Raw genomic sequence first — 25650 nt, forward strand, 5'->3', positions numbered from 1 at the left:
CTGCAATAAAGAGAATTTTCCAAGGTAACATTTTCATAGCTGATGGCAGAAGAGAGCTGAGAGATTAATCTAGAAGTTTTTCATGCCTACTTACACTCAAGTAACTTTTTTAAAATTTTATTTTAAAAAGAAAAAAAGCAAACACAAAGTCAAAACTAAAACAATAAAAACGATAATTTCAAAACAAGGTGATAGGAAATTAACAGCAGTTGTTACATTATATATTGGTGTCTTCAAAGTAGTTGCTCAGATCACCAGACATAGGCATGCAGCTCTAGTAACTTTTTATTATAAAGATAGTATATACAAGAGAGGCCTGAAAGGAAATATGTCATAGTAATGTCATAGAGTTTACCTCTGAAACTTTAAGGGAGAAATTTCATCGTTATTTTCTTTCTTTCTTCTTCTTCTTTTTTTTTTTGGTACCAGGAATCAAACTCAGTACCTTGCGCTTGCCAGGCAGGCGCTGTGCCACTGAGCTACATCCCCGGCCCTTTTTCTTTTTCTTTCTTTCTAGTGGTGCTGGAGATTGAGCCCAAGTCCTTCTATACACACCCCACCTCTGAGCTATGCTCCCCACCTTCAGTTTTACCGCTAAATTTAAAATTTTTAATCCAAATTATTATTTTAATTGAAAAATAAAACCTGTCATAGTCATGAATGAAAATCCAGGGAGGGATAAAGGAAAACTTTATCCATAATGTCATTACCCAAAGATAAGGATGTGTTCACGTCCTGTAGATGACTAGGCGGATAGGCGTAGGAGTGCTCAGGAGGCAGGAGGACTTTGAAACAAAACGGTATTCGGTCGTAAGTAGTTCTGTATCTCCCTTATCTAACCTTCCACCGCCACCATTCTCCCCAGAGTCATGAAACCTCTGACAGCATGAGCTGTAACGGTTGTCTGATACATTGAACTAGACATCCCCTTATTTAACTCTTCTCCCTTGTTGAACACCAGGTACCCATGTTTCATCCTTATATATACTTAATGTGAATATCCTTTTCACCTAAATTTTTACTATACTTCTATTTCTTTTGTTTTGTTTTGTTTTTTTGTTTTGTTTTGTTTTTCTCCGGTACCGGGAACCGAACTCACGACCTTGTGCTTGCCAGGCAGGCGCTTTTGCCGCTGAGCTAAATCCCCAGCCCTATACTTCTATTTCTTTAAGATATATCTCTCGAACTGATGTTACTCATGCCTTCGCTTCCTCACCTGCTTGTTCAGTTGGCCTCAGGATGTTGCAGTGTTAGGAGCCAGGCGTGGTGGTGCGCGCCTGTCACCCCAGCAGCACTTGGGGCACGGAGGCAGGATCGCCCCGAGTTTGAAGCCACCCTTGACTACATAGTGAGTTCAAGGCCACTGTGAACTTATAGCAAGATCCTGTCTCAAACCAAAAAAATGGTTGCCGTTTTATTCTCATACTTTTAAATGTTTATTATTAAACATTCTCTTCGCTCAAGAAATATGCTGGATGTCACACGCCTGTAATCCCAGCACTCAGGAGGCTGAGGCAGTAGGATTGCCGTGAGTTCGAGGCCAGGCTAAACAAAGACCCTGTCCCTAGCTCAAAAGAAAAGAAGAAAAGAAATCATTGTGGGTAGAAATGTATTGAGTACCAAATGTTAAGGTGCTTTGATATTTCACTATATATTAGCTGATCTGCCCTATAGAGTACTTAATCTATAATTAGTTAAAAGACTTGGATCCTACTTCACAAATGAGAGAAGCTAGGCTTCTAGAAGTTTGAAATGACCAGTCAGCGATGCGGAGATGAGGGTGCAGCCTGTGGCGCTCGTTCAGTGTGCGCCAGCTGTGCTAGGCACTGGGGCACCGACTGGGGAGGCGCGCCCCCAGCCTCTAGCTCGCTGTCCGAGCCTGCGCCTCGGCTGGCCCTGCTAGGCGGCCTGCCTTCCTCGCACAGGGCCACAGGCTGCGTAGTTTGAATGACAGAAGTTAAATTTCCCGCGGTTCTGCAGGCTGAGAAGGCCAAGGCCGAGGCTGCAGCTGATTGACCTGACGCCGCCGGCTCCCTGGGTCTGAAGGCCTCACGTAGCCCTCTCTCTGTGCCCAGGCAGCAGTTGGACTTAAGCCGCCTGGCATCTCTTCTTGTAAGGGCTCTAATCCTGTTGGGTCAGAGCTCCACCGCTCAGAGGCCCAGACCGGCCCTCGGTGAGCAGCCGGGTAAGGACTGTGACGAGGTCCGAGGTCCGCGGCGGTCTGCCGGTCTCCGCGCCGGAAGCTGTGGTCGGCCCGGGCTCGCTCAGTGAGTGCCGGCGTCACTGCAGGTCTCACTCCTACCGTGTGCTGTGTGTGCGACATGAGGTCTCTTAGAAGTGAGTGAGCTTTAATTAAGGAAAGTCGAAAGCAGTGTATTTGAAACTGCATTTCACCTATATTGTATTTTTAAATTATATAATTTTTATTAACCTAGCTTATTTCCTAGAGCAAAAAGATCCTATTTCTGGCAGCTTAGGTCACACCTCTCTAGCTAGATCAGCCCAGTATTTCAGTCGTAAACTCCCAGAGCTGAGTGTAGCCTCCTGTTACAGCAAGTGTCCGGGTAAATTCACCGACGAAGCTGGAATGATGACCGGCTGCCTCTGGAAACCTTCACTCAGGGCTGAAGGTGTTCTCACCTGTTCATGGGACCAGCCCAGGGGGATTTCTTATTCATCATCAAACATAGCATTGGCTTCTAGCTGTCCCAGGAGAAAAGTTAGATCAATGAAAAAAATCAGATCATTGTTGTACCGGGATGACATTGAATTCATTTAACATTTTTTCTTTTTTTTTTTTTTTTTTTTTGAGACAGGGTCTCACTCTGTAGTGCAGGCTGGCCTTGAACTCACAATGATCCTCCTGCCTCAGCCTCCCAAGTGCTGGGATTACAGGCATGTGCCACCACGCCTGGCCAGCAAACATTTTTAAATGAAAGACAGAATATCTCTTCTAGGATGGATGAGGACTTAAATTTATAAGGTGACAATTTAAGTAAGTGGTAAATTCAGAGGGACTGACATTGTGTCTTCAGTGATTCGGAGAAAGTAGTTTTCCTCTTAAGGCGAAAAGAACTAGCATAGTGGTTTACACCACAAGAAATATCTGTAATATCTGTTAAAGTTTGGATGGAGGCTGTGAAGATACTTAGTACATAATATCCTTTTCTCTGTTGGCTTATTCATTTCTAAACTGTCGTTGCCTAGTCTTTAGAAAGTTGTAGTAATAGTTGAGGAGCCTAGAAGTATAAGTTCTGAGCCATTTTTCCAGCAAAAAAACTGAGTAAGTACAGTCAAAGTGTTGTCGGGTAGCTCCTTTAGAAATGGCTCGACAGTTAAAAGTATGTCGGGTCCTTCTTGCCTAGAACAAAAAACTAGACAAAAGCAGCCAGAGACGGCACCAAACGTTTATTTGAAGTGAGGGGTGAAGGGGTGAGGGAAGAACTCGCTCCGCAGAGGAACTTGGGCCGAGAGAGGGCGGAGGGGTGACAGGCCCTCTGCTGCCTTGAGGAGTCACTGTGGCGGGCTCCGCAGGGCCTCTGCCTCCTTCATGCCGTCCACATCTCATGGGAGCCCACGAGATGTCTCACATACACGGCTCTGGGAGTTATTTGACATCTTCCTGGGGTCTTGTAATTGGCAGGTCCCGCTTACCCTTCCAGCCGGCTTTGCCATGCCCTGTCTCCTATATCAGAAGGGCAGAATTTATCGTGGAAGGACTAAGGAGAAAGTGCAAGTCAGTGGCCAGGATTTTTGGGTTTTTGAGACAGGGTCTCACTCTGGTTCAGGCTGGCCTTGAACTGACTATGTCGTGTAGGCTGGCCTCACACTCACGGTGACCCTACTGCCTCAGCCTCCAGTTTCTGCAGTTATAGGTGGGCGCCACCACACCCGGCTGCGGTTTTTTGTGTTCTGGTGCTATGGGGGCAGCCTGGTTCTCTTCAGCAAGGAAGGCGCGCACCAGTCTTCTTGGCGGTGGCTGCTCCTCGCTGTAAGGCCTGCCGCGCATCAGCCGCCTTGTCCGCGTCATGGCTCGGGCCCCAGAACAGTTCTTACAGAATGAGCACCCCCGCCCCCGAGCAAACAGAGATGTGAGTCACCCAACTTTCCCTCTCCAGATAAAGAGCCTTGCATGCGTTGGGATGCTTGCCATGAGAGGAAAGTCCCCTGTGCCTGGCACGGGGCGTCCCACGTCACCTCTCACATACATGAGCTGCTCCCGCTTCCAAAGGAAACAATAGCCCTCGCAGTGCATTTCAGGTGAACGCACTGCTGAGAACTGAGCGTACTAGGCTGGCTGTTCCTGAGCAGCTATTCATGGGAGAAAACGGATTGATTTCCCCGGGGGAATGGTTAAGGTAATGAGCTAAATAATTGCCTCCTCTTTGGAGTTTTTACCAGCCAGAAGAACTCGAAACCACAACTCCCTTTGTGTGGCGTTCCGCCTGCCATTAGGCGGTTGGTTTGCTTGGCAGCGGCCTGCGCAGGCCGTGCTCACGCAGGAGCTGTGCTGAGCTCACCGCTGTGGGCGGGAACCGTAGCTGATGTGCGCGCTGGGGCAGAGGGAATGCCGCGCTGGGGCTTGTTAACCTCTGCTGGAATCTGGGCCCAGTGAGTCATTTGTTATGCTATAGTGGAAGGCTTTGGCTGTTTGCCATTTGAATTTTTTTTAACTCTTCTTGTATCAGTCCATCTTTGAAGAATTCTTAATTTCCATTCCTCAGCGCACACAAAGCCTACTGAAGACTAAATCAAATGGGCAAGTACTTAAATTATAAACATAAAAGTATGTCTAGAAGCTTCTGGTATGCTTTGCGGTTGAAAATTTCAAGAATTCTGTGACTACTCTTTGCTCTTAGCTATGAGCCATGTCCTTAAGCAGAAAAAAAGTTTCATCCTACCCCGTCTTCGTTCCTCTTATTTAAAAAAAAAATACCTGGTAGGCCTCAAGCTCACGTACCGCTGTTCATCCGCTAACCACCAAACATGCCATTGTAGTAGCGATGACGCATGGCGAGCTGGGTGGCAGTGCCGCGTGCGCCCTGACGGGCCGTGTCTCCTAGGACTGCAGCCCACTTGGCTTCTGTGTGCTGCCATTAGACAGGAAGATGTACATCTTCAGTACTGAACTTAATTTTAATTTCCCACAAGTCCTGGGGTTTACGCTTGGTGGGCTTTTCTAACGTCTTAGCAGAGCAGCAGCTCCCTGCGTCATCTCACACCCGGGCCATTTCAGGTCAACGGCTGTCTGCTTGACCCGGTGCCTCCTGTCCTGGTGAGGAAGGGATGCCAGTCACTGCCCAGCAACGTGATGGAGACCTCCATCGACGAAGGGCTGGAGACGGAAGGAGAAGCGGAGGACGACGCCGGTCACGCCTTCGAGGCTTTCCAGTCCACACGCAGTGGGCAGAGAAGGCACACTCTGTCAGAAGTGACCAACCAGCTGGTCGTGGTGCCAGGAGCAGGTATGGTATCGGTGAGGTGCCAGGTTAACTCTTCACAGCATCAGCCAGGAGTGGCGGCACACGCCTGTAATCCCAGCACTCGGGAGGCTGAGGCAGGAGAATCACCGTGAGTTCAAGGCCAGCCTGGGCTACACAGTGAGTTCAAGGCCAGCCCGAACTGCATAGCAAGACCCTGTCTTTTAAAAAACTCTTGACAGCATCATCTCATGCCCTAGTGACTACGACGTAGTGGTGATACTGACCAGTTCCTGGAATTCAGTCTGTATCTTACTGAACAGGCTAACAGAGATGAAAATGAAGTCTCTGAGTCAGCCCCCTCCTCCCGCCCTGGCGGTCGGGGGGATTCATTGTGATGCAGCGTGCTTCCTTGGAGGCTCTGGCTTTTTTGGAGCAAAACAGCCAAAAACTGCATCTCATGGGTGCAGTTTCTGGAGGGTTTTCCCCACTGCTACTGAAGAGTATTAAATTGACCTGGAAAAGGATGTGATAACGGTGGTGTTTTTTTTGAGGCGGGGGGGAAGGTAATTCTGGTTCTGGTTTTTCCCTGTGTTAGGGATTGAACCCAGGGCCTCGCACATGCTAGGCAGGCTCTCTGCTACTGAGCTACTTCTCCAGCGCTGAAAATGAGGTGTTTGATTTGGGGCTTTGCGGGAGGTCGGTCGGGACGGAATATCACTGCACTGTCCAGGCTGGTCTGAACTCTGGGCTTGAGCAGTCCTTCCTCAGCCGCTCACGTAGCTGGGACTGCAGGTGTGCATCGCCTGAAAGGATGCTGTAACTGCACATGAAGGGCACCACTGTTACCAAGAGTGTAGTTCATTCTACTTTGTATCCTGTGTTCAAAGGTGATGCGGTCACTGTTTTGTTTTCTCTTACAGGGAAGATTTTCTCCATGAGTGACAACCCCTCCCTCGACAGTGTGGACTCTGAGTATGACATGGGGTCTGCTCAGAGGGAACTGAACTTCCTGGAGGACAACCCTTCCCTGAAGGACATCTTGTTGGCCAATCAGCCCTCGCCCCGCATGACGTCACCCTTCGTAAGCCTGAGACCTGCCAACCCAGCCATGCAGGCCCTGAGCTCCCAGAAGCGAGAGGTGCACAACAGGTCCCCAGTGAGCTTCAGAGAAGGCCGCAGGGCGTCAGATACCTCCCTCACCCAAGGTAAAAGCGCTCTCCTCTCTCTTTTAAAACTCTCATGTCGTGGCGGGGGGAGGGCGGAGGAGGAAGGGCTTGTGGCCGTGTTGGTGGGGACCTGTGATCACTGAACCCTCGTGTCGTACTTACTCTCTGGCCTTTGTACTTCCTCTCAGGAATTGTAGCATTTAGACAGCATCTTCAGAATCTTGCTAGAACCAAAGGCATTCTGGAGTTGAACAAAGTGCAGTTGCTGTATGAACAGATAGGCTCAGAAGCTGACCCTGCCTTGGCGTCCGCTTCCCCTCAGCTCCAAGACCTCGCCAGCAGCTGCCCTCAGGTGGGTGCACCGGGCCCTCCTGCGTGGCTCTGTGAGCGTGAAGCGTGAGTTTCTCTAGAGAGCAAGTGCTTTGCACTTGGAGGACTTCCTCCGGGCCTGGACAAGCACATGCTTTGGGAAGGTCCACAGCCGAAAGCTTCCCTTGTCGCTGTCCTGACCCTCGGGCCGGCCACACCTCTCCCACGCAGTACGAGCGGGAGGCTTAGACACGTGCAAGCCAGTGTCGGCTCGCGGGGCCCACTGTGTGGGTGCCCCGCCCCCATGAGAAGCATCCTCACCCCACTTTTGATGTGCATCACTTTATTAAATATTACGTGGATTGTTCATAGCAAAAATACAATAAACATTGCTGTTTAGCCAATCAGTGTTGAGACTTTTCCATGCTTCGAGGAGATTTATACTATTCAAAGCTCACATGAAGGGGCCGGCCTGGTAACACCACAAACCTTCCTTCTGATCTTGACTCTGGGTAACTGTTGACTCCAGATAATGCATGTATAAATTCTCCACAGAGTAGTTAACCTTTCCTCTGCTAATTATGTAAAAACTCTTAATATTATGTCCTATAGAGTTGACATTGCTCTTGGTCATTAGCAAAGGAGCTTAAACTGACTAAGAATTGAAACTTTCTCACATGGAGAATTGGAAAATTGTTTTTGCTCCCTTGCTCCTCAGGAGGAAGTCCCTCAGGCGCAGGAAGGTGTCTCCACCCTCTCCGGCAGCGTGCATCCTCAGCTGTCCCAGCGGCAAAGCCTGGACGCTCAGTACCTGCCCCATAGGCTGCAGGTAGGGCCCTTCCTGTGCGTCCAGCTCGCTTTGCCCATCCAGAATCTCCCCCGCTCCCAGCAGAAGGCTGTGTCTCATGGCGTTTCCTTAGGGCAGTGCTTTACTTCTCTAGACAAGGTCATCTGACTCTGTACTTACTTCTCAAAATATGTTCAGAACCAACTTTATGCTCCGCGTTGGCACTGGGGAAGGGCTGGTCCGTGGGCCTCGGGAAGGGTATGCCACAGAGGGGCAGGAAAGGGGGACCTGGCTTCCTTGGGCCCAACTTTATCCTTCTTAAGTGAAGAAAATGAAAATCTTAAGTCTGCAAAATGTTACCTTGAGCTATCTACAGCAGTGCAGGAGCATCTTGAGAAATGACACAGCGCAGTATTGAGAATAAACCATTCTTGGAGCATGCGCTGAGGCCAGCACTATTAAGATTTAAGCCTGGTTTTCTCACCTCACAGTCCCAGAGGGCTTTTAGAGGTAGAAAGAAGTAGATCAGAACTGAGGCTGTCCTAGACGGCTAACCTGATGTCCTTCCTGGGTCTTGGTGAGAAATTCCAGTCACTTCTCCCTTTGTGGATTCTGGAGACCACCCCTGGATTCACCCTTCAGACGGGAGCGTGGGCAACACATTTTACTATGTTGGTATCATTGCTCTGCTCTTCCAGAAACCTAGCCTTCTGTCCAAGGCCCAGAACACCTGTCCGCTTTACTGTAAAGAGCCGCCCCGGAGCCTGGAACAGCAGCTGCAGGAACACAGGTGAGAAGGGTCCTCTGCCAGTGGAGCTGCTTACGTTCACCGAGCCCTTCAGAACACTGGGTGTGTTGTCCTCTCCCGTTCGCGTTTGCCTCAGCTGGGAACGTAGGGAATGTGCCGTAATATTTGAAGTTTTCCAGCATGATTGCTAATGAGGCTCTTGCAGCATCCGTGCAGGACGGAATGTCAGGCAACAGCAGCCCCCAAATGTGCTTCTTCCTTCTCTTCCTGCACTTAGTCCTCTGGGATATGACAAGACCTAAGCCTTGAAAGTCACTGGCCAGGCCGGGAGCAGATGACGTGGGCTAGACTGCTCAGAAGGCCTCCTGCTTGCTCCTGTCCGTGCCCACAAGCCTCACTGAAACAGCTGGGCCGAGGCAGACTTACCCTGATCCATCACGCTGCAGACCCCCACGGAGGCCAAGGCATTATTGCCCCTCTGACCAAACCAGACGAGAAGTCAGCCTCTCCCTTGGCAGGGAGACAGACTCAGCAATGCAGAGAGAACGCGTTCGTGCTCACCCGGCACGGAGGGGTCAGTGAGAGTTAGAGGGCAAAAGTGAAATTAGGTTGCAGAAACACAACACCTGGTAGGGGCAAGAGAGACGTGGCAGCCTGGAGCTGGTACCTGGTATTGGATTTACATTCAAACTGTCATTACTTGAGATTTACAACGTTCTCCTTTGGTATTGCCAATGTAGGCTCCAGCAGAAGCGACTCTTCCTGCAGAAGCAGTCCCAGCTGCAGGCGTATTTCAATCAGATGCAGATAGCTGAGAGCTCCTATCCTGCACCGAGTCAGCAGCTGCCCCTTCCCCACCAGGAGACTCCACCTTCGTCTCAGCAGCCCCCGCCATTCGGCCTGCCCCAGCCCCTGAGCCCCGTCCTCGAGCCTTCTCCCGAGCAGATGCAGTACAGCCCTTTCCTCAGCCAGTACGAGGAGATGCAGCTGCAGCCCCTGCCCTCCACACCCAGCCCCCGGGCACCGCCTCCCCTGCCCACACAGCTGCAGCAGCAGCCTCCACCCCCACCCCCTCCGCCGCCACCACGACAGCCAGGAGCTGCTCCCGCGCCCGTACAGTTCTCCTATCAGACTTGCGAGCTGCCAGGTGCCGCTTCCTCTGCACCAGACTATCCCGCTCCCTGCCCGTACCCTGTGGATGGAGCCCAGCAGAGCAGTCTCACAGGCCCGGACTGTGCCAGGAGCTCAGGACTGCAGGAGGCCCCCTCCAGCTATGACCCGCTAGCCCTCCCCGAGTTACCAGGACTCTTTGATTGTGAAATGCTAGACGCTGTGGATCCACAACACAATGGGTATGTCCTGGTGAATTAATCTCAGCACAGGAAGGGAGGTGAATCTAGGGAAGGCAGACTATATTTCCACTTGTATTCCAGCCTTTTAAACTTAAAGCCTGTTTTCTTGCTTTCTCCCCAATGGGGAAAAATCGAGTCACCCAACTGGAATCAGAGGGCCTCGCCGGGTGGATGTGCTTCCTCCTCCTGGCTCTGCCCCACTCAGAGTTTCCTGCAGGGAGTGCTGGAACACAGTTGCAGGCTGAAGCTCCTGCCCTTAGGTCAACCTGAGCGAGCTCTCCAGGGAGGCAGAAACAAATGTTTTTATAAGACAACACCCAGACCTAGGTTAATGTAGAATTACAGCATCTCATTGCTGAGAGCGCTTGGTGCGGGCCGGGCAGATGTGTGCCCCTGCGTACGGATATGTATGCACGGCAGAAACAAAAAGGCAGTGTATTTTCACTGAAGCAAATTAGCAGCACTGCTTCAAGGCAAGTCAGGAATACGTAATGAAATTTAATGCACAGGAAATAAAGTTGTACTTTGTCTTTGAATCATGAGTTCTGTGCCGCTGATGCCGGTTGTCCTTGAGACTGTCACAAAGCTGCAGAGCATGAGCTGTTTCAGAGGCCACTAGGTAACAGCTGGTACTCGCCCGAGACCCGCTTCCTCTCTGGGGGCAGGTGACACCTCTTCACGGGTGCCCGGGAACGTGCTCAGGGCGCCAAAGATGTCACCTGTAGCTGTGACAGGAGACCCACCGCAGTGGCGGCTGGGGCGGGACACTGGGCCGGCAGTGCTCCTCCCGCGCCGGAGCCTGGGCGGGGCGGCCCGTCTCCGGGGGCTGCCTCCTGGCCCCCCTCCCGTGTAGGAGCTCCTCTGCCTTCATACTGCACGTTGCTAGCAGTTTACTGAGCTTTGTGTATTTGACCAGTTCCATAGAGGGCTTAGAAATTTTAAGGACCCAGAAATGAACTTCTGTGTCTCCCGTGAAGCGGTAGTGCTGTGCCTTCCCCTGCCCCCGTGGCGCTGTAATTCTTCCTTTTCTGTGGAAACCCAGCAGCTCTCCGTTTATGTCAGTGCTAAATCCAAAGTCACTTCAGTTTGTTTTCCACCACGTGGGAATCAGCATTCTTAATTTCCTTCCAGTTCTGACTTAGGATGAAATGTTCAAGTATTAATAGCAATATTGAGAGAACCACAGGTGTGTTAACCGTGTAAGCAGGTCGTCTGCCAAACATGTTTGTTATATTACTAGAAAAAAACCCTAAAATTCATTTGTCAAAGTAAGTGAAAAACAGATGCTATGGCTAATTAACCGTGAACCTAGAAGTAACGAGTAACTGTTCTGGGGACAGTGACACGCAGGTGTTACGAGTGCAGTATTATTTATAAAAACTAATTTCTGTCCTCTAGCGTGGCTTGTCCCATCAGCAGATGAATGCGTTAAGCACAAAGTGTCTTCCTTAAAGCACAAAGAAGAGAGCAACCACACTGATGCTGCGTCTAGACACCTCTCAGTTGCCTTTCCCCTTTAGCCGGCAGGCACCCAAGCGGGCGAGGGACGCGGGGACGTCTGAGAGCCGGCCAGGCCCTGCCAGTGCCGGGGCTTGAGCAGTGCTTGCGGCTGGCCAGGCTGCCTCGGCGTTGGGCTCCCCTCCCGTGCGTGCCAGGCTGCTTCCCAGAGGCTCTGCTTGGAGTCGGGCTCTGGGTGTCAGCAGGGAAGGGTCGTGGGGGGCATCATTGTTGTGATTTAATAACACAGTGGAAATCCAGGAAGAATGAATTATATTCCTTTTATGGATCACTTATTCCTCCTCGTGCGTAAGATGGATGATTTTTTTCAAATAGAAAAAACATCATGTAAGAGATCATTTCATTAAGATCTGTAAGTCTCTGCAAAAGAAGCCAGTTATAAAACAAGGTTTGATTTGTTTAGACTGAAGGAGGATGTTTTCCTAAAATATGCTACAGAAGCGCTGTAATGTTGCTGAAGTTAAAATACCTTCTAGATTGAAAATGGGGCCATTCATTTCAGGACTGGAGGAATGGCAGAGACAGACTGGCAGAAACTCCTGCCCCCCAAGCAGGGCCACGAGCGCCTAGCCCAGGAGACCTGAACAGGCGCGGTGGCGGGAGTCAGGCCACAGGTGAGGGACGATGGAGAGGCTGTTGGAAGGCCAGAGGCCCCAGAGAGGAGGTGGGAATCCCGGACAGCGTGGTGTGGATCGTCCCCTGGCGAAGAGGACGACCCTTCCGGCTGGAACCTCTGTTGTAAGCTCCCGTTTGCTTCTCTCACTTAAGCAGAAACCAATAAATTCCGTAGCCGTGTGTGTTTCCGGAAGTGTATGCTGGTGAGCAGGACCGATTCCTTCGATCAGACAGGTGTCTGCTGTGTGCCTCCGTTGCTCCGTTCACTAACGAGAGGCCCTTGGAGACTTCTGAGCAGTTTTCACAAATGCTAACGTGACACTAAGAAAACTTAGGACCACTCTTTTGGTGAGAGGCTACTTTAAAATACTGACTGACTCGCCCGTCTCTCCCATATCAGCAGTGTGTACACTACTGAATGATCATCATTAGCTTTATTACCTTGTCAGCTAGGCTCCTCTGAAGAGACTTTGGTGAGATGAACATGAGGTAAAAATTTCATTTGGCTAAAAGTGCAATATGTGTGGTACTTTTTTATTTTTTATGTTTGCTTTTTTTTTTTAATCCAGGGGTGTTGGTCTTTGCTGTGGGGAATGCACTAGTTCTGCAGTTTCCAGCCGGGCAAATGTGCCTCCAGTATTGACACGCAACTGAAATGCTGGTCCCTGTAAGGCAAATAAAGCACTTAGCACAGCGTTCCTTCCCAAGAGCTGCTCCAACCCCACCTTTACCCTGAGTACTGCCCTTTTGCCACCTTGGGAACAGGGCGGTGGACGGTCCCCACACCAGCAGCCCTCCAGAACCCTGAGTGGGAAGCAAGAGGGCCCACCAGGAGGACCGGAGCTGGGACTGAAGGGCTGGTAGAGCTGACCAGAGCACAGCTTCCCTGGTCAGATTGTACCTCCTAGAAAATGCCTCCTCAGAAATCAAGAACTCCCAAGAGTTTAAACTGCACCCTGGTGGCCTCTCTCCTGCCCTGCACTGGGGGGGTCACTGTACCTAAGGCAGGGACGCTCAGGAGGCCCTCTGCCTGGCTGTGAGAACCGGGAAAGGACCCCTAAGTCTGAGCTGGAGAGTGACGAGGTGACGGGGCGGAATCCGAAAGCTGGCGGGAAGCAGCAGCTCCCGGTGACGGGCCGAGTCCCAGCAGTGCGCGTGTGGGAGCGGCCTGTGATGTGATGTGCAGCACGGGAGGCAGGGGCAAGGTGCCTCCCGTGCGGGTTCTGCACCCACGGGGCAGGGCCCGTTACCGGACACACGTGATCAGAACCTTTCTGCTCTGGATTAAACCTGTGTCCACAGTGACACGTAAGCTCCCCACTGGGTTACAGAAAATTCATATACAGGTCACTGCTCCAGAGACAAGTCCTAGGACCACCGGACAGCACCGGTCCCGGGACATGGGGGGCCTCCGGCTGGGACTGACCTGGGCTGGATTTGTGCCCCGAGGCTGGGCTGCCTCTACTGTCTCCTCAGAAGCCACCCAAGGCGCTCGGTCTCTTTGTGCCTAGACATCGAAGGTAAAAACTGGAGAAGGTAATGAGTTGGAGTCACTGTTCAGGCAGGGAGCTTTGCTTATTTTGTTTCTGGAAACTTTTTACAGGGATTGTCTTCAGAAAGTTGTGGAAAACAAGAGCAGTATCATCTGTCTGTGCTTCTAAACTGGACAAGAGACATTCTTTAAAATTTATATATCCCTTTTACACAGAGCTCTTTCCACTGCCCTTGGAGATGGCAGAACCAACTGCCCCTGCACTTGACTTCCCAGTACCCCTCACAGCTTCATCACTTTTCCCCAGTTAAGGCGGTCTGGCTCACTGTAAAGACACCCAGCCGTCCTAGTTGAGCCGCCATCCGCTTCCACATCTTTGCAGGCAGATTTCAGCACATCCGGTAGACTTAGGCACGCAGTACTGCAGACCGAGAGCCAGGCAGCGGTGCTGCCCAGGCTCAGCCCGTGATAGTTTTGAGGGTTCCTGCCCGAATACTGTTCAGCTTGCCCGTCCACAAGGAGTGCAACTTCTGCTTTTACATTAACTCGCCAGGCACTTTCACAAGTAATCTCCTATCAGCCTCACAGCAAGTCTGTGAAGGCGGGGGCGGTCCTTGGTTTTCACAGCTGAGGAAACCAAAGCTCTTGGATTGCATAGGTGACATATCTGAGGTCACAGAGCTCACAGGCCACACACTAGGGCTGACTGGTTTCTAAGGCTGTGAGAAGCCTCTTTCCTCTCAGTAGCACCTGACACTTCTAGGCAAACAGCGATGGAAGAAAGCCTCCACGGCGGCCAAGCACTGGGTAAGCGTGACGCCGTCTCAGCAGCAGCCTTCCAGGCAGCCTGCACTGGCCAAGGCTGAGGCCCGACTCCAGACTGGCAGTGCTCAGTGAACGGCCACGGTCTAGGCTCATTAAAGGTGCCCACATTTTCCAAGCACTACACTCATTTCCTTGGGCGGTGTATGGTGGAGAGACGCATCCTCCTTGATCACCAAGAGGCAGAACAGTCCAGCATCAGCCACCAGTGTCAGTCCACAAATTCAACCCCAAGGAAGGGGGCTGCTCAGAGATCAATCACAGACCCAGCCTTGATCCTGGGGGGCGGGGCATAACATTTCCTTACAGTGAAGTCCCAGCAAGCAGGAGTGCTTAGTAGACACGTTTAGGATTAAAGAAAAAATAGTTAACATGCTTTTATTGAATGCTTTGTCTTCTAAGAGTCAAAGGGGGTAGGCGGAAGGGTGGGAGGGGGATAAAAATAGAAGCACAAAACAACATCCTGGAAAAATATGACCCCAGATGGAATAATGTTACATTAACAAATACAGATGATTGGGACTTGCTGCTGGCAGTGATGCCTATCTGTCCAAGATTCGCTCAAAGAAATTCAAGGGGTAAGCTTGATTACTGATGGTAAATCTGCCTTCACCAAAATCTCTGGAGGGGAAGGAAGCAGAGGAGACTGGCTTCTCTTTGGGGACTGCAATTTGAGAAGTAAAAAGTGACAGAGATATTTGCACTTTGTAGAAAGGGCAAGATTATTTGCTTATTTCTAAAGGGAGAAGAGTGGTCTTGCTGGATGTTTGGTCTGTGAGTTACTTTTGATAAGATTAATTGTAGTTATTTTTCTGTGTGCTTTTTTTTAATTACTAAGAAAAAAATGGTGAGTTCAATAGCTTTGGTATTTTGAGTGCAAATCATAATAGCTCCAATGTGGAAAAAAAAAATCAAAGTGTAACCTGTCAATGTTAGAAAATTGCCTAAAATGCAATTTAATAAATGATCTTTGTACCAAATGGTAATTTAAACGGGGTAATTTTCTGCAAGGAAAATGTACTGTTTTTATGTTTCCAACCCTCTTGAATTAAAATAAAAACAACTTGTTTTCTAAAAGTCTGGGTGATATGAATGTCAGGCTAAAGAGACAGAGCCTCCACCTCATTGGGCCCTGGATAGAATTTTTAAAATGTGGAAGGTGGCTGTGTTCTCTGAGCTCTGGTGCTCATTTCAGGCAGCAGAAAAGGACAGTGGATAATATGTTCTCATTGACGTCAGCAGGGTAAATAATACCTTGCTGTGAATCACCTGAGTACATGTTAGCCGCTGCAGATCGCTGACGGAAGCACTGCTGACCGCAGCCTGCACAGGGATAGAGCCCCACTGGGCTTAATTAATGCTCCTTGGTCTTAAGAGTCTCAGGGCAAAGCCCATCAGCCTAGGTAGTTTGGGCAGGGGCCTTGTGCCACAGCAGGAGGAAGGCAAGCTGTGCAGGAATCACGTCCAGCTCCCCCAAAATAGGCAAGCTGCAGGCCAGGGTGAGACAGGGATAGGAGTTGCTCTAGCTGTCAGAAAGGCCAGCTAACGACACTGCCACTTAGGATGTCACCTCTTCTCTGGGGTCTGCCAAAGACACTGGATGCGTGCGCACACGAGACCAAGACACACACACACCATGGACTCCTCACAGGGACAGGCATCCTTTGAGACCCAACTCCAAAGCCCTCAGGGTGCTGGGGAATCTGTTTGCCAAGCTGTTATTCATTCTGGACTCGTGGTAGTGCCAGACCCCGAGTATAAGGGCAGGATTAAATCCTACTTCCTGGCAGCGAGTTCTACTGAGATTTAGTTTTGCTCAGACCATTCCCACCAGCCTGTGCTACGGAACTGAGACTGCCCAAGCTAAGAAACTGGCCACGCGTGGGCCTGGAGCGCTCCCGCAGGCTGCATCTGGGCTGGCTGTGCCAGGCTGGGAGAGGAGCTGCTTGCGATTCTGAACTGCAGCACTGCAGCGTCACTCACGGCGCCTGTTCTGCTGCCGTGCGGCCCGAACCCAGGGCTACTTGAGAATTCATTAGCACTGAGGTGCCTTCTTTTTTCCCCCATTAACTATGTTTACAAACTTCAGTCTTCCCCCCAAATCTCGCCATCATTTTACATATGTTGCCAAAATCCACCCCAGTGGGTCAGCGTAGAGGCAACATAACAGACTTGCCGGTGGGCACCAGCTGGCAGCTCAGCAGCCAGTCGGGTCCTAACACGCTTCTCGGCACATCCTTCACTTCTGTGGCCTTCGAGAGCGAGAGCTCTGGGGGCTGGGAGGGGTCAGGAACAGAAGGAGCCCGCAATGCCCACGCTTCTAGTGTCCGTCAGTGAGCCAGGCCCCGGGTGAACGCACCGAAGCTGTGCTCTTGGTGAGCTGCTCCCGCCTCCTCTGCAGCCCTCGTTTGCGATCACAGGTCCGTCGGATGTGCTGAAACACCTCTAGACTCTTCCCACCCCCTCACAGACATACATGAGCACAGTCTCCAGAAAAGGGTGGGTTCCTGCATCCCAGCGGCCACCCAGGGACAGAGGTGAAGAGCTCCTGACTTAGCCTTCACGCTTTGGAGTTTCAGGTCTTACAGGGACCCTTCTGTGTACAGGGAGTTCTCATCTCTCCCCTGGTGGATCCAGGTAGAGGAGCCCAACACCATGGAGGCAGTCCTGGGCTTTGTGCACTCTCGAGTGTGATAAAGGAAATGTTACCTGGGGGCTGGGGATCTAGCTCAGCAGCAAAGCGCCTGCCTGGCAAGCGCAAGCTCGTGAGTTCGATTCCTGGTACCAGGTGAAAAAAACAAAACAAAACAAAAGGAAATGTTACCTGCGCAGACCACAGCTGCCCCACCCTGGGGCTGATGACAACACAGCTCTGCTCTCTCACTTTGGCTCCTGAGCTAAAGGCTCAGGAGCTATGGAAGGACGGAATACCGTGCGCAGAATACACAGGGCAGTGTCCGTGAGGAAACAGACGTGGGCCTGACTGAACCGAAGGAGCTGGACCCTCACGTGAGGCATGAAGCCATCACTGGCACACCGACCTCCACCAGTTATGAAGTAGGACTGCCAATCAGGACAAGCCTGAGGTCAGGCAGAATAGGGAGCTTGCTGTGTTCCCAGCCACTGCTGTTTCTAGGGAGACTTCCGCTGGTGATAACCCAGCACACCACGGAGGCTGGATTCCTCTGCACCTACAGCTGCTCATGCCTCGGCTGCGGCAATGCCCCCCTTTGTGTGTCTACGGGGCTTTCCAAGGGTGACGAATCCGACAGGCCTGACATTGGCAAGGAGAGTTTCCAAGCCTGGGTAAAACAAGCAAGGTCCTGAGAGGTGGCGGGGGTGGGGGTAGGGGGAGCTGGTGGTGCACATCAGGAGCGGACTTCCCGGGGAGCCAAGCGGAGCTGGCGGGGCAGAAAGGCCAGAAAACTTGGGCCCAAAGAAAGTGAGGCATTAGGGACGCAGCCTCCTGAAGGGAGAACTGAGTCATCTCTCCTCGGAGAGCTTTGAAGTTTCTGACTCAATCTTCCTCCTCGCCATTCCTCAAATATGGAATAATGGAGCCTGAGAAGCCCAAAAGAAGGCCCGAGTGAGAACTGTGACCCAGGCTGCCCACCGAGACGTGAGGGGGAGGACACCACTGAACTGAGAAACCCTGCGTCTTTCCTCAGTGCACAAGGCAAAGGACCCCACGCTCAGTATCACCGTTCTTCAGTCCGGCACCACTGAACTGCTGAGGTCGCCAGAGAAGCTCTGTTTGGCAAGGAGCCCTTGTACCAGCAAAGTGAGGGTCAAAAGAGCAGGCAGGTGGGTCCCAGGGACGAAGGCTGGGCAAGAAGCCAAGCTAATAGGGCCTCGCGCCCCAGCGCAGGCAGGGCAGCCGCACGGCCGGCAAGGCACGAGGCACTCCAGGCAGCGGTGCCTACCCGCTCCCTGCCAAGGCAGCCAGGAGGCAGCGCAGAACCTCTGAGCAGGGTTCCCGCCCGGGTAACACCGCCAGCCCTGCCGCTCATCAGGCAAATCACCGTAAAGGCCCATTCCAAGTGACTCGGGAAACTGACTGGCTGACACTGCCAGGTTTGTGGTAAGGCTCAACACAGCCTGGCATGTGCTGCCCTCGAGTACGTAAGTGCCCGGAGGACCCAAGAGCCCCCCGTGGCACGGTGTCCACCTCACACTAGACTAAAAACTATGCCCGGGAATGCTCTCCTCACACACTGAAAGGTGGCTGCTTTATTCTGAACGCCTGCTCCAGGTTAAGAACTTTGCTCCAGGATTTCTGAATTTTCAGAGATGAGTTCTGGGCAGCACCAGCCATAAACACAACAAACGTAAGATTTTCCATGCGATTCTATGTCCTATATGAAAGGCCTTTTGCACCCAAATTTTCAGGTCAAGCTCTTGAGTGGAGAGGGGTTAGGACACCTGGGAGTCTTCTGTGCAGATAGCGCCCCAGTCTCCAAACCCCCCAGCTGTGAGAAAGTATGCACGAGTGATTGGCATCCAAGGGAACCGCTCCAGCTGACCCTGTGACCAGCCTACTTCTGACCTCTTTGTGGCCTTTGAGATCAAGTCCCTTAGCTGGAGGGCCTCCAGAGATGGGATCAAGTATCCCAACGCTTTGGTCCTCTGGACTCAGGCCTCCTATAGTCTTGGGTTGAAGAGCATTAATCCTCTGGCCAAGGCAGACCCTTGTGCTCCTCCTTTCAGAGATCCACAGCTGAGCTCCTCAGAACTGACCTCGACACCCTTAGGCACGCCTACTCCCCACTATTCCTGAGCAGCAGAAAGATGTACCTCATGCTAGCCAGAATGCCCCATTCACCAGCAAGTAGATTTGGGTCCCAAAGATGCCAGAAGGCCCCACATACCCCCCACAGGTCCAAGTAACTGAGTCTGGGGGAATACAGTAAAGAGAGGAAAAAGGAAGAAAAAGCAGTGGAACTAAGGGTGGATGGAGCAAGCGGTGCAGAAGGTGCCGTCTTAGCTGAGACTGGGTGTAGGGACCGGCTTCCGGTCAGTGTCTATACTGGACAGATTGTGCAGACTTAAAGAGTAGCGCAGACTGCAAGCCGTGCCTACAACCATTATTTATGGATGCTTCACTTGAGTCTCCAAACCTGGGCTCTGCATGGAGACTGAATGTCCCTCACAGCTGCTCCTTCCTGCAATAACAAGACTGACATCACTGTTGTCAGGGAAATGGTGTTTTGATTAAAATCATGTGACAGCTACTTGGTGATTCAATAAACAAATCCCGTTAACCCTTGCCTGACAAGCCTGTCAACAGCTCTGCTGTCGGAGAGCGCCCTGCCGACCTTCCCGAATAACTCGGCTGACCTGGGGTGGCAGTGTGTGGGAAGTGGCCCTGGGCTCCCCGCTCCCCGGCAGACCCTGCAGGAGGGGGACATGTGTCATCCAGCGCACAGGAGGCTCCGCAGGCTTCCAGCGTCCACCTCCATGGCACCAAGGAAGCTCCTTCGCCAAGAACTTGCTCTCACCCTTCGGGTGTGCTCCCCCAAACCGAACAGCAGGCACAGCTCTGAGTGTTGCACAGCTCCCCCGGGGCCTTGAGGCTGACCAAGAATGGAGGACAGTTCCCAGGCTCTCCACACTCACCCCACCAGATGAACGAGCTTGCTGTGCACCACAGACTGTGAGGAGTTAAGAACAGTTTCTGATTTGCAATTGGATGACTTCCTGGATCACTCACTTGGCTGCTGGCCCTTCACACACAGGGCTCTGCCTGGCAACAGCCAGTTCCCTTTTCCATCTCACCCTCTGGTCATTTTCCTTAAGTGAAACAAATACAGGGAAGGCTCCCTGAGTCACTGGGCAGGGGATTTTTCTGGGATGAATGAACTAACCGCAGCCTCAGAGGCCTACCACGGCTGGTTCAGGACCACCTGACAGAGATGACAACACCTACTTCCCGGCTTGCGACCACTCAGTGAGACTTGATCAAGGTGCTAGAGTCACTGAGGCTCAAGGAAGGGCAGCTAGTGCTGTCCTCGGCCTGCGAGGTGGTTCAGGCCGACTGAGTCAGCCCTGGCAGGCGCCTCTGATCAGTACTCAGATCAGGCAGATACTGTGAGCTTCACGGCATGGCCAGACGCTCCTGAATTTGCAGGAAAATGTAAGTGCTTTTTTCCCTAAGCCTGGGGTTCAGGCCTAAAATATAGTCGTTCTCACTCCTTCAGCCACGTCTTTTCCCTAGAGCCAAGTTCTAGCAAGTAGACAAAAAGACCCAAAGGCTGTCCAGGGGCCACTTAGGTAGTGAGCCGCGGTCACCTAGCACTTCCTCCTGCTTTGCGACCACTGTAGAAGGCCTGGGGCCACCTGAGCCACAGGCGCCGGGCAGCACAGGCCCAAGGACCACAGCACGCAGCACCACAGCAATCCAAGACACTCCAAGCTAACAAGACTATCTGCTGAAGGCCTGCAGAACAGCAAAGTCAAGTAGTTATTTTCTGGGATTTTATTTTATTTATTATTATTTATTTATTTATTTATTTTTTGGTCTTTGTGAGACAGGGTTTACTATGCAGTTCAGGCTGGCCCTGAACTCAAAACAACTCCTGCCTCAGCCTCCCAAGTGCTGCGATTAGAGGCGTCCACCACCTTCCCCAGCTTTTTGGGGATTTTATTTACAGCGCTGGGGCTCAGCACCTGAGAGCTTTCCACAAGCAGGAGACATACTCTACCACTGCGCTGCTCCATCGCCAGCCTTTTTGAGACAGAGTCTAGGAGGCCCAAGCTGACTCTGAACTTGTGGTCCTCGTGCCTCCTCAGTAGTTGGGACGAGACAGAGGTGTGCACCTTGCGGCCTGGCTAAAGACAAACTTTATGTTCAAATGTTCATCATGAGACTGCCGAATTTTTCCCAATAAACTGAATGTAGCCTGATGTCCACACCAGACGACCAATCCCCTCAGCGCTCCTATTCTGAATGTACTTCTAAGTCATAAAATGCCCTTCTACTGAACGGCCTTGGGGCGTGGCCAACAACTCCGCTGAACTGGAACTTTTATTCCCTTTTCATGCAGTGGCATCAAATGGGGCTTATGAAATATTGATTGGCACAAGGAACTGCAGACGAGAATTTTATCTGAAAGAAATGACTAACAGGGACTGTAGCAAATAACTTTTTCAGAGGACACAAACTGGAAACAACCCTTTCCACAAGTGACTCTTCACTATAATCAGCCCCTTAGTCCTCTCCATGGGCGCCCGACAGGGGAGAGAGGAGCCTTGACAGACCTCAGGTTTAGGGATGGAGCTATGGACAGCGGGCCCCACTACCACCCCACCAAGCATGTATGTATGTACGTTCGTAAGTATGTATTTATCTTGGTACCAGGAATCGAACTCATGACCTCAGGCTTGCCAGGCAAGTGCTTATGCCACTGAGCTACACCCCCGACCCACCCCATCAAGCATTCTCAGCACAAAGGAAGCAAAACAGAAGAGGCTTTAAAAGCTTACTCTCCCAGCTCATAAAACCAGCTGTCTTCCCTGGACAGAGTAGAAAGTGTTACCTCTGCCATCTTGCTACCACTTCCTATGACACCAGGCCACACTGGCTGCCCTCAGCACTGGCCCGATTTCTGTGGCTCTTACCTTCCCTGTGTCCTCTCCAGCCATTCCAGGTCTCAGAAAGTGGTTCTTGTCAGGCCCCGAGGTGCAGGGCTCTTCACTGTCCTTCACAGGGAAATCTAGCTTCCTCAGCCTCTGTGCCACCACTGGAGATACACACAGCAGCGTTGTGACTGTCTCTGACCAGGGCATGTCCCTCTCAGCACCCCCTGTGCTTCCATTAGGATGTCCACTGGGATGGGAGCCCAGCAACCTACCAGGGCATGGGTCCTACAAAGCCAGCAAACCCCAGGACTTGACTAAAGATGCCTTGCCTTAAGGAGTCCTCAAAAGGGCTCCCACATGTGCCTTAGGGAGCCAGCTTCAGTATCCCCCAAATATTGGTCACTGACAGCCTACAGAGCCCAGAACAAACTGAACACCCAGCTCCTTTGAGAACTGATGATATCAGTTTAAGAAAACTATTCTGGATAAAGTAGGACTTGGCGTTTCCACCCAATGAGTAATTATACTCTTCATCCTCCAGATTTCCATCTCAACTGAACGTTATGTAATTTCCTGGAACAGCAGCCCTGTGGAGGCAAATGGGGAATAGTGAAACTATTCTAGGTATGGAAGTGGACTGGAGACATGGGAGGGACTGGAGGAGAGGAGCACGGAACTGGATGGGAACCAAACACTGGAGAGCCAATGGGAAATAATCACCGAACTTGACAATCACATCATCTGTTAACCAAGAACACCTCTAGCTCCTAGGGTCTGCTCCTCTACACTTTCATATCCAGGCTTTAAGACTATGAAAAGAAAGAGAAAGGTGTCTAAGGAATTTAAGAAAAAAGGAAGAGCAAGGGACAAGCATCCAATTTGTCTGACCACCCTTCCTTGCCATCCCTGGGAGGATAGAACCAATGTAATTCTACAGAAAAGTACTGAACTACCTTTCAGCTCAGTGACAATACAGCAGTTAATAAATGGACAACACTGCAGCAAGCACCCACAGGGGCAGAAATGACACGCCCGTTCCCCATGGAGGTCTGTGTGAGCGTCCTGATGTTTTTTTCCCATTGGGAATCGGACTTGGGACCTTCCACTTGTCAGGAAGACGCGCTCCACCGAGCTACATCCCCGGCCCTGTGCAAGCATCTTGGATGCTTGAGCAAGACAATGCAAAGGTCAGACTGCTGCTTCTGCTGAGCGAGAACAAGCTGTCCAGCAAAGAAGCCTCCAGGCTGAGCCAGAGTAGTCAAACTGTGGTATTTCCGTGAGATGAAGGGTGTCCTGTATTTCACCAAGGCCTCATTTGATACCAGATGAATATAAGGCAAGACTCGTCTTTGGGTTTGTATCTCCTTGGCAGCACAGAGAAACAAGATCTGGTCTCTTAAGTCTATGAGGTTTAAAACCCGCACAAATTACAGAAAGAAACACTAGGTGAATTCCATTACTGTTGAAGACATTTTTATTGGCATACACTGTATGTCTTGGCTTCACTTTCCTAATAAACCAAACAACGGATATAAGCTGCCTAGGATAAAAAAACAATAGCAATGTATGTTTGAGGCAATCAGACAACTCTGAAAGGAATTATTCCCTGAGCTGAGGGGCTGGAGAAGAGCCACATAAAGTCTGTTTCCTAAGAAAAGAAAAATCTTTAATTTGTGTCAATGACACCGAGGGGAGTCTGGTACCTGATGGCTTTGTTCCATGCACACAACACAAGGCGGCAGGTTTCAGAAACACAACTCAGTGAGTGCCTGACACTGAACCAGGCGCTGAAAGTACAGATGACAAAGCAAAACAGAAATCTTCACACTCAAGACATTCTGAAGCTTGTGCTTTAGTGAAATCAAGACAGGTAAAACTTGGGGAGGTGTGGTGGTACACACCTGTAACCCCAGCACTGTGGGAAGCTGAGGCAGAAGGAATGCAAGTTTAAGCCCATTCTGGGCAACTTACTGACACCTTGTCTCAAAAAAAAAAAAAAAGCTGGGAGTGTAGCTCAGCATTAAAGCCCTGGGTTCAATCCACAGTACTGAGGAAAAAAAAAAAAAAAACAAGGAAAACTAATCTGTGGCCATGTAGGCTGGCATACCATACAGCATTTGAAAGGCTAAAAAGAAAAAATTAATTACCTGAGTTCAAGTGTTTGAGACCAGACTGGCAACACAGTGAGCCCATATTTCAAAACAAAATCAAAAACGAATATGCAGAAAAAATGGTTATGAACTAAAGAACAATTCTTCTGTAACAATAACAAAAGAGATTTCCTATAGTTTAAGTTAAAAAAAAAAAAAAAAAAAAAAAGCAGTCTCTAAAAGGGTCACTGAAAGAAACAGCAGCCCTGCTGGGCTCTATGGCCCAGAAGGTAAACACTGGGCTCCCTAACAGTGAACACAGAAAATTTTAAGTCTATCCCCAAACCAATGGCATTTCCAACCAAATAAAGCAATGGTTCCAGGGCAAATTTCTTTCAAGGATCAAGGCAACAGTGTCTCAAATATGAAATTCTAGAAGAGGACATAACCTCTGGGTAATTAAAAAAAAAAAGTCATAAAACTAAAACTGTTTACAGCGGAATAGTTTAGAATATTAAAATGAGAATGTAGGAAAGATTTCTGCTTATGAAAATACTTAATTCTTAACCTAAGACATCATAAAACAAACAGTATAAGGTAATCTGGCAGTTTAAAATATACGAAGGGGGGGAAAAGTACAGGAAGAAAATTTTTGATTTAAAATTCCTCTCCTGTTTTCTAAGATAGAAGGACAACTTCAAAGTATTTAGGAAACTTGGTTTTATGCAACTGTTTAACATACAAAGTTTTACAGGAGTCTTTGGGTCTTCACAAAACAGAACGGGGCTTACGAGATTTAAAAGGACTTGTGAATAAAATCAACAACTCAAAAACCAAAGTGGAAACACCAAACTACACAGCAAGATGCAATGAGAGAAAAATGCAGTAAAACCACATTAACTAAAAGTCATCAGAGCCGGGCATGGTGGCACACACCTGTAATATCAGCACTTCAAGGCAGGAGGACAGCCACAAATTCGAGGCCAATCTGGGCTACACACTGACTTCAAGACCACCCTGAACTACACAGAAGAAACCTGTCTTAAGAAAACAAAAAATAAAACCAAAAACACCTGCAATCCCAGCACTTGGGCGGTTGAGGCAGGAGGACTGTTGCAAGTTCAAGTCAGTCTGGGCTACACAATTTGAGTTCAAGGCTAGCCTGAACCACACAGCGAAACCCTGTCTCAAAAAAGACGAAAAAAAAAGTCATTAAAGACAAAATGAGTTTGATGACATGAAACGTACATAAACTTACTGGAAAAAAAATATTTAAATTCTCCACGAAATACAAATGTATATATTTCCAGGACAAAAAGTATACGAAGTTCATTAAAAAGGTACAACAACCCCTTAGACATACATCTTCATGGTCAGCATGTGATACAATTGAAGAGTGACTGGTAACTACCATGTCAACAGGTAAATGGGTGCTTTCTAAGGAGAGCATTGGAACTTTTCAGTTCAGCATTCCATACATACTACTAATTTGCTTCAGCGCAAACCCTTTGGCTTAATCCAGCACCTTAAAATTCAGAAGACATTAATGAGACTCTACTGTAAAAGCAGAAAACCAAGTATTTTAAGTAAGATTCCAGTATTACCCACACCAAAAAATTAGCAATGAAACTTCAATTTGAAAAACTACTGCATAAGGCAGCAATGACAAATGTTAGCACTGCTGGAAGCAGAGCCAGGTAAAGAATAGGAAATCCACACGATATCGAAGCACTTTTTTTTTTTTTTTTTT

General features: G+C 50.0%; 2 protein-coding genes across 9 annotated transcripts in view; one reads left to right on the plus strand and one right to left on the minus strand.

Annotated features, from left to right (window-relative positions):
• Positions 1-12430, plus strand: part of Sik2 (salt-inducible kinase 2) — a gene marked incomplete at its 5' end in the record, with an annotated part of 116045 nt that extends 103615 nt beyond the window's left edge. The window contains 7 exon segments of the mRNA XM_005378076.2: positions 5237-5465; positions 6344-6628; positions 6778-6941; positions 7617-7727; positions 8384-8475; positions 9174-9785; positions 11806-12430. Coding sequence (XP_005378133.1) covers positions 5237-5465; positions 6344-6628; positions 6778-6941; positions 7617-7727; positions 8384-8475; positions 9174-9785; positions 11806-11887 — 1575 coding nt within the window. The 3' untranslated portion in view covers positions 11888-12430.
• A 1-nt stretch (position 12431) lies between these two features.
• Positions 12432-25650, minus strand: part of Ppp2r1b (protein phosphatase 2, regulatory subunit A, beta) — a gene marked incomplete at its 5' end in the record, with an annotated part of 36506 nt that continues 23287 nt past the window's right edge. The window contains 3 exon segments of one of the 8 annotated variants that reach the window (XM_013511038.1): positions 12437-12583; positions 13345-13425; positions 21850-21971. In XM_013511038.1, coding sequence (XP_013366492.1) covers positions 12479-12583; positions 13345-13425; positions 21850-21971 — 308 coding nt within the window. 8 annotated transcript variants of the gene reach the window in all.

This window comes from Chinchilla lanigera, unplaced genomic scaffold (genome assembly GCF_000276665.1).
Source record: "Chinchilla lanigera isolate Chin_1 unplaced genomic scaffold, ChiLan1.0 scaffold00011, whole genome shotgun sequence".
In the NCBI taxonomy this organism is placed as follows: Eukaryota; Metazoa; Chordata; class Mammalia; order Rodentia; family Chinchillidae; genus Chinchilla; species Chinchilla lanigera.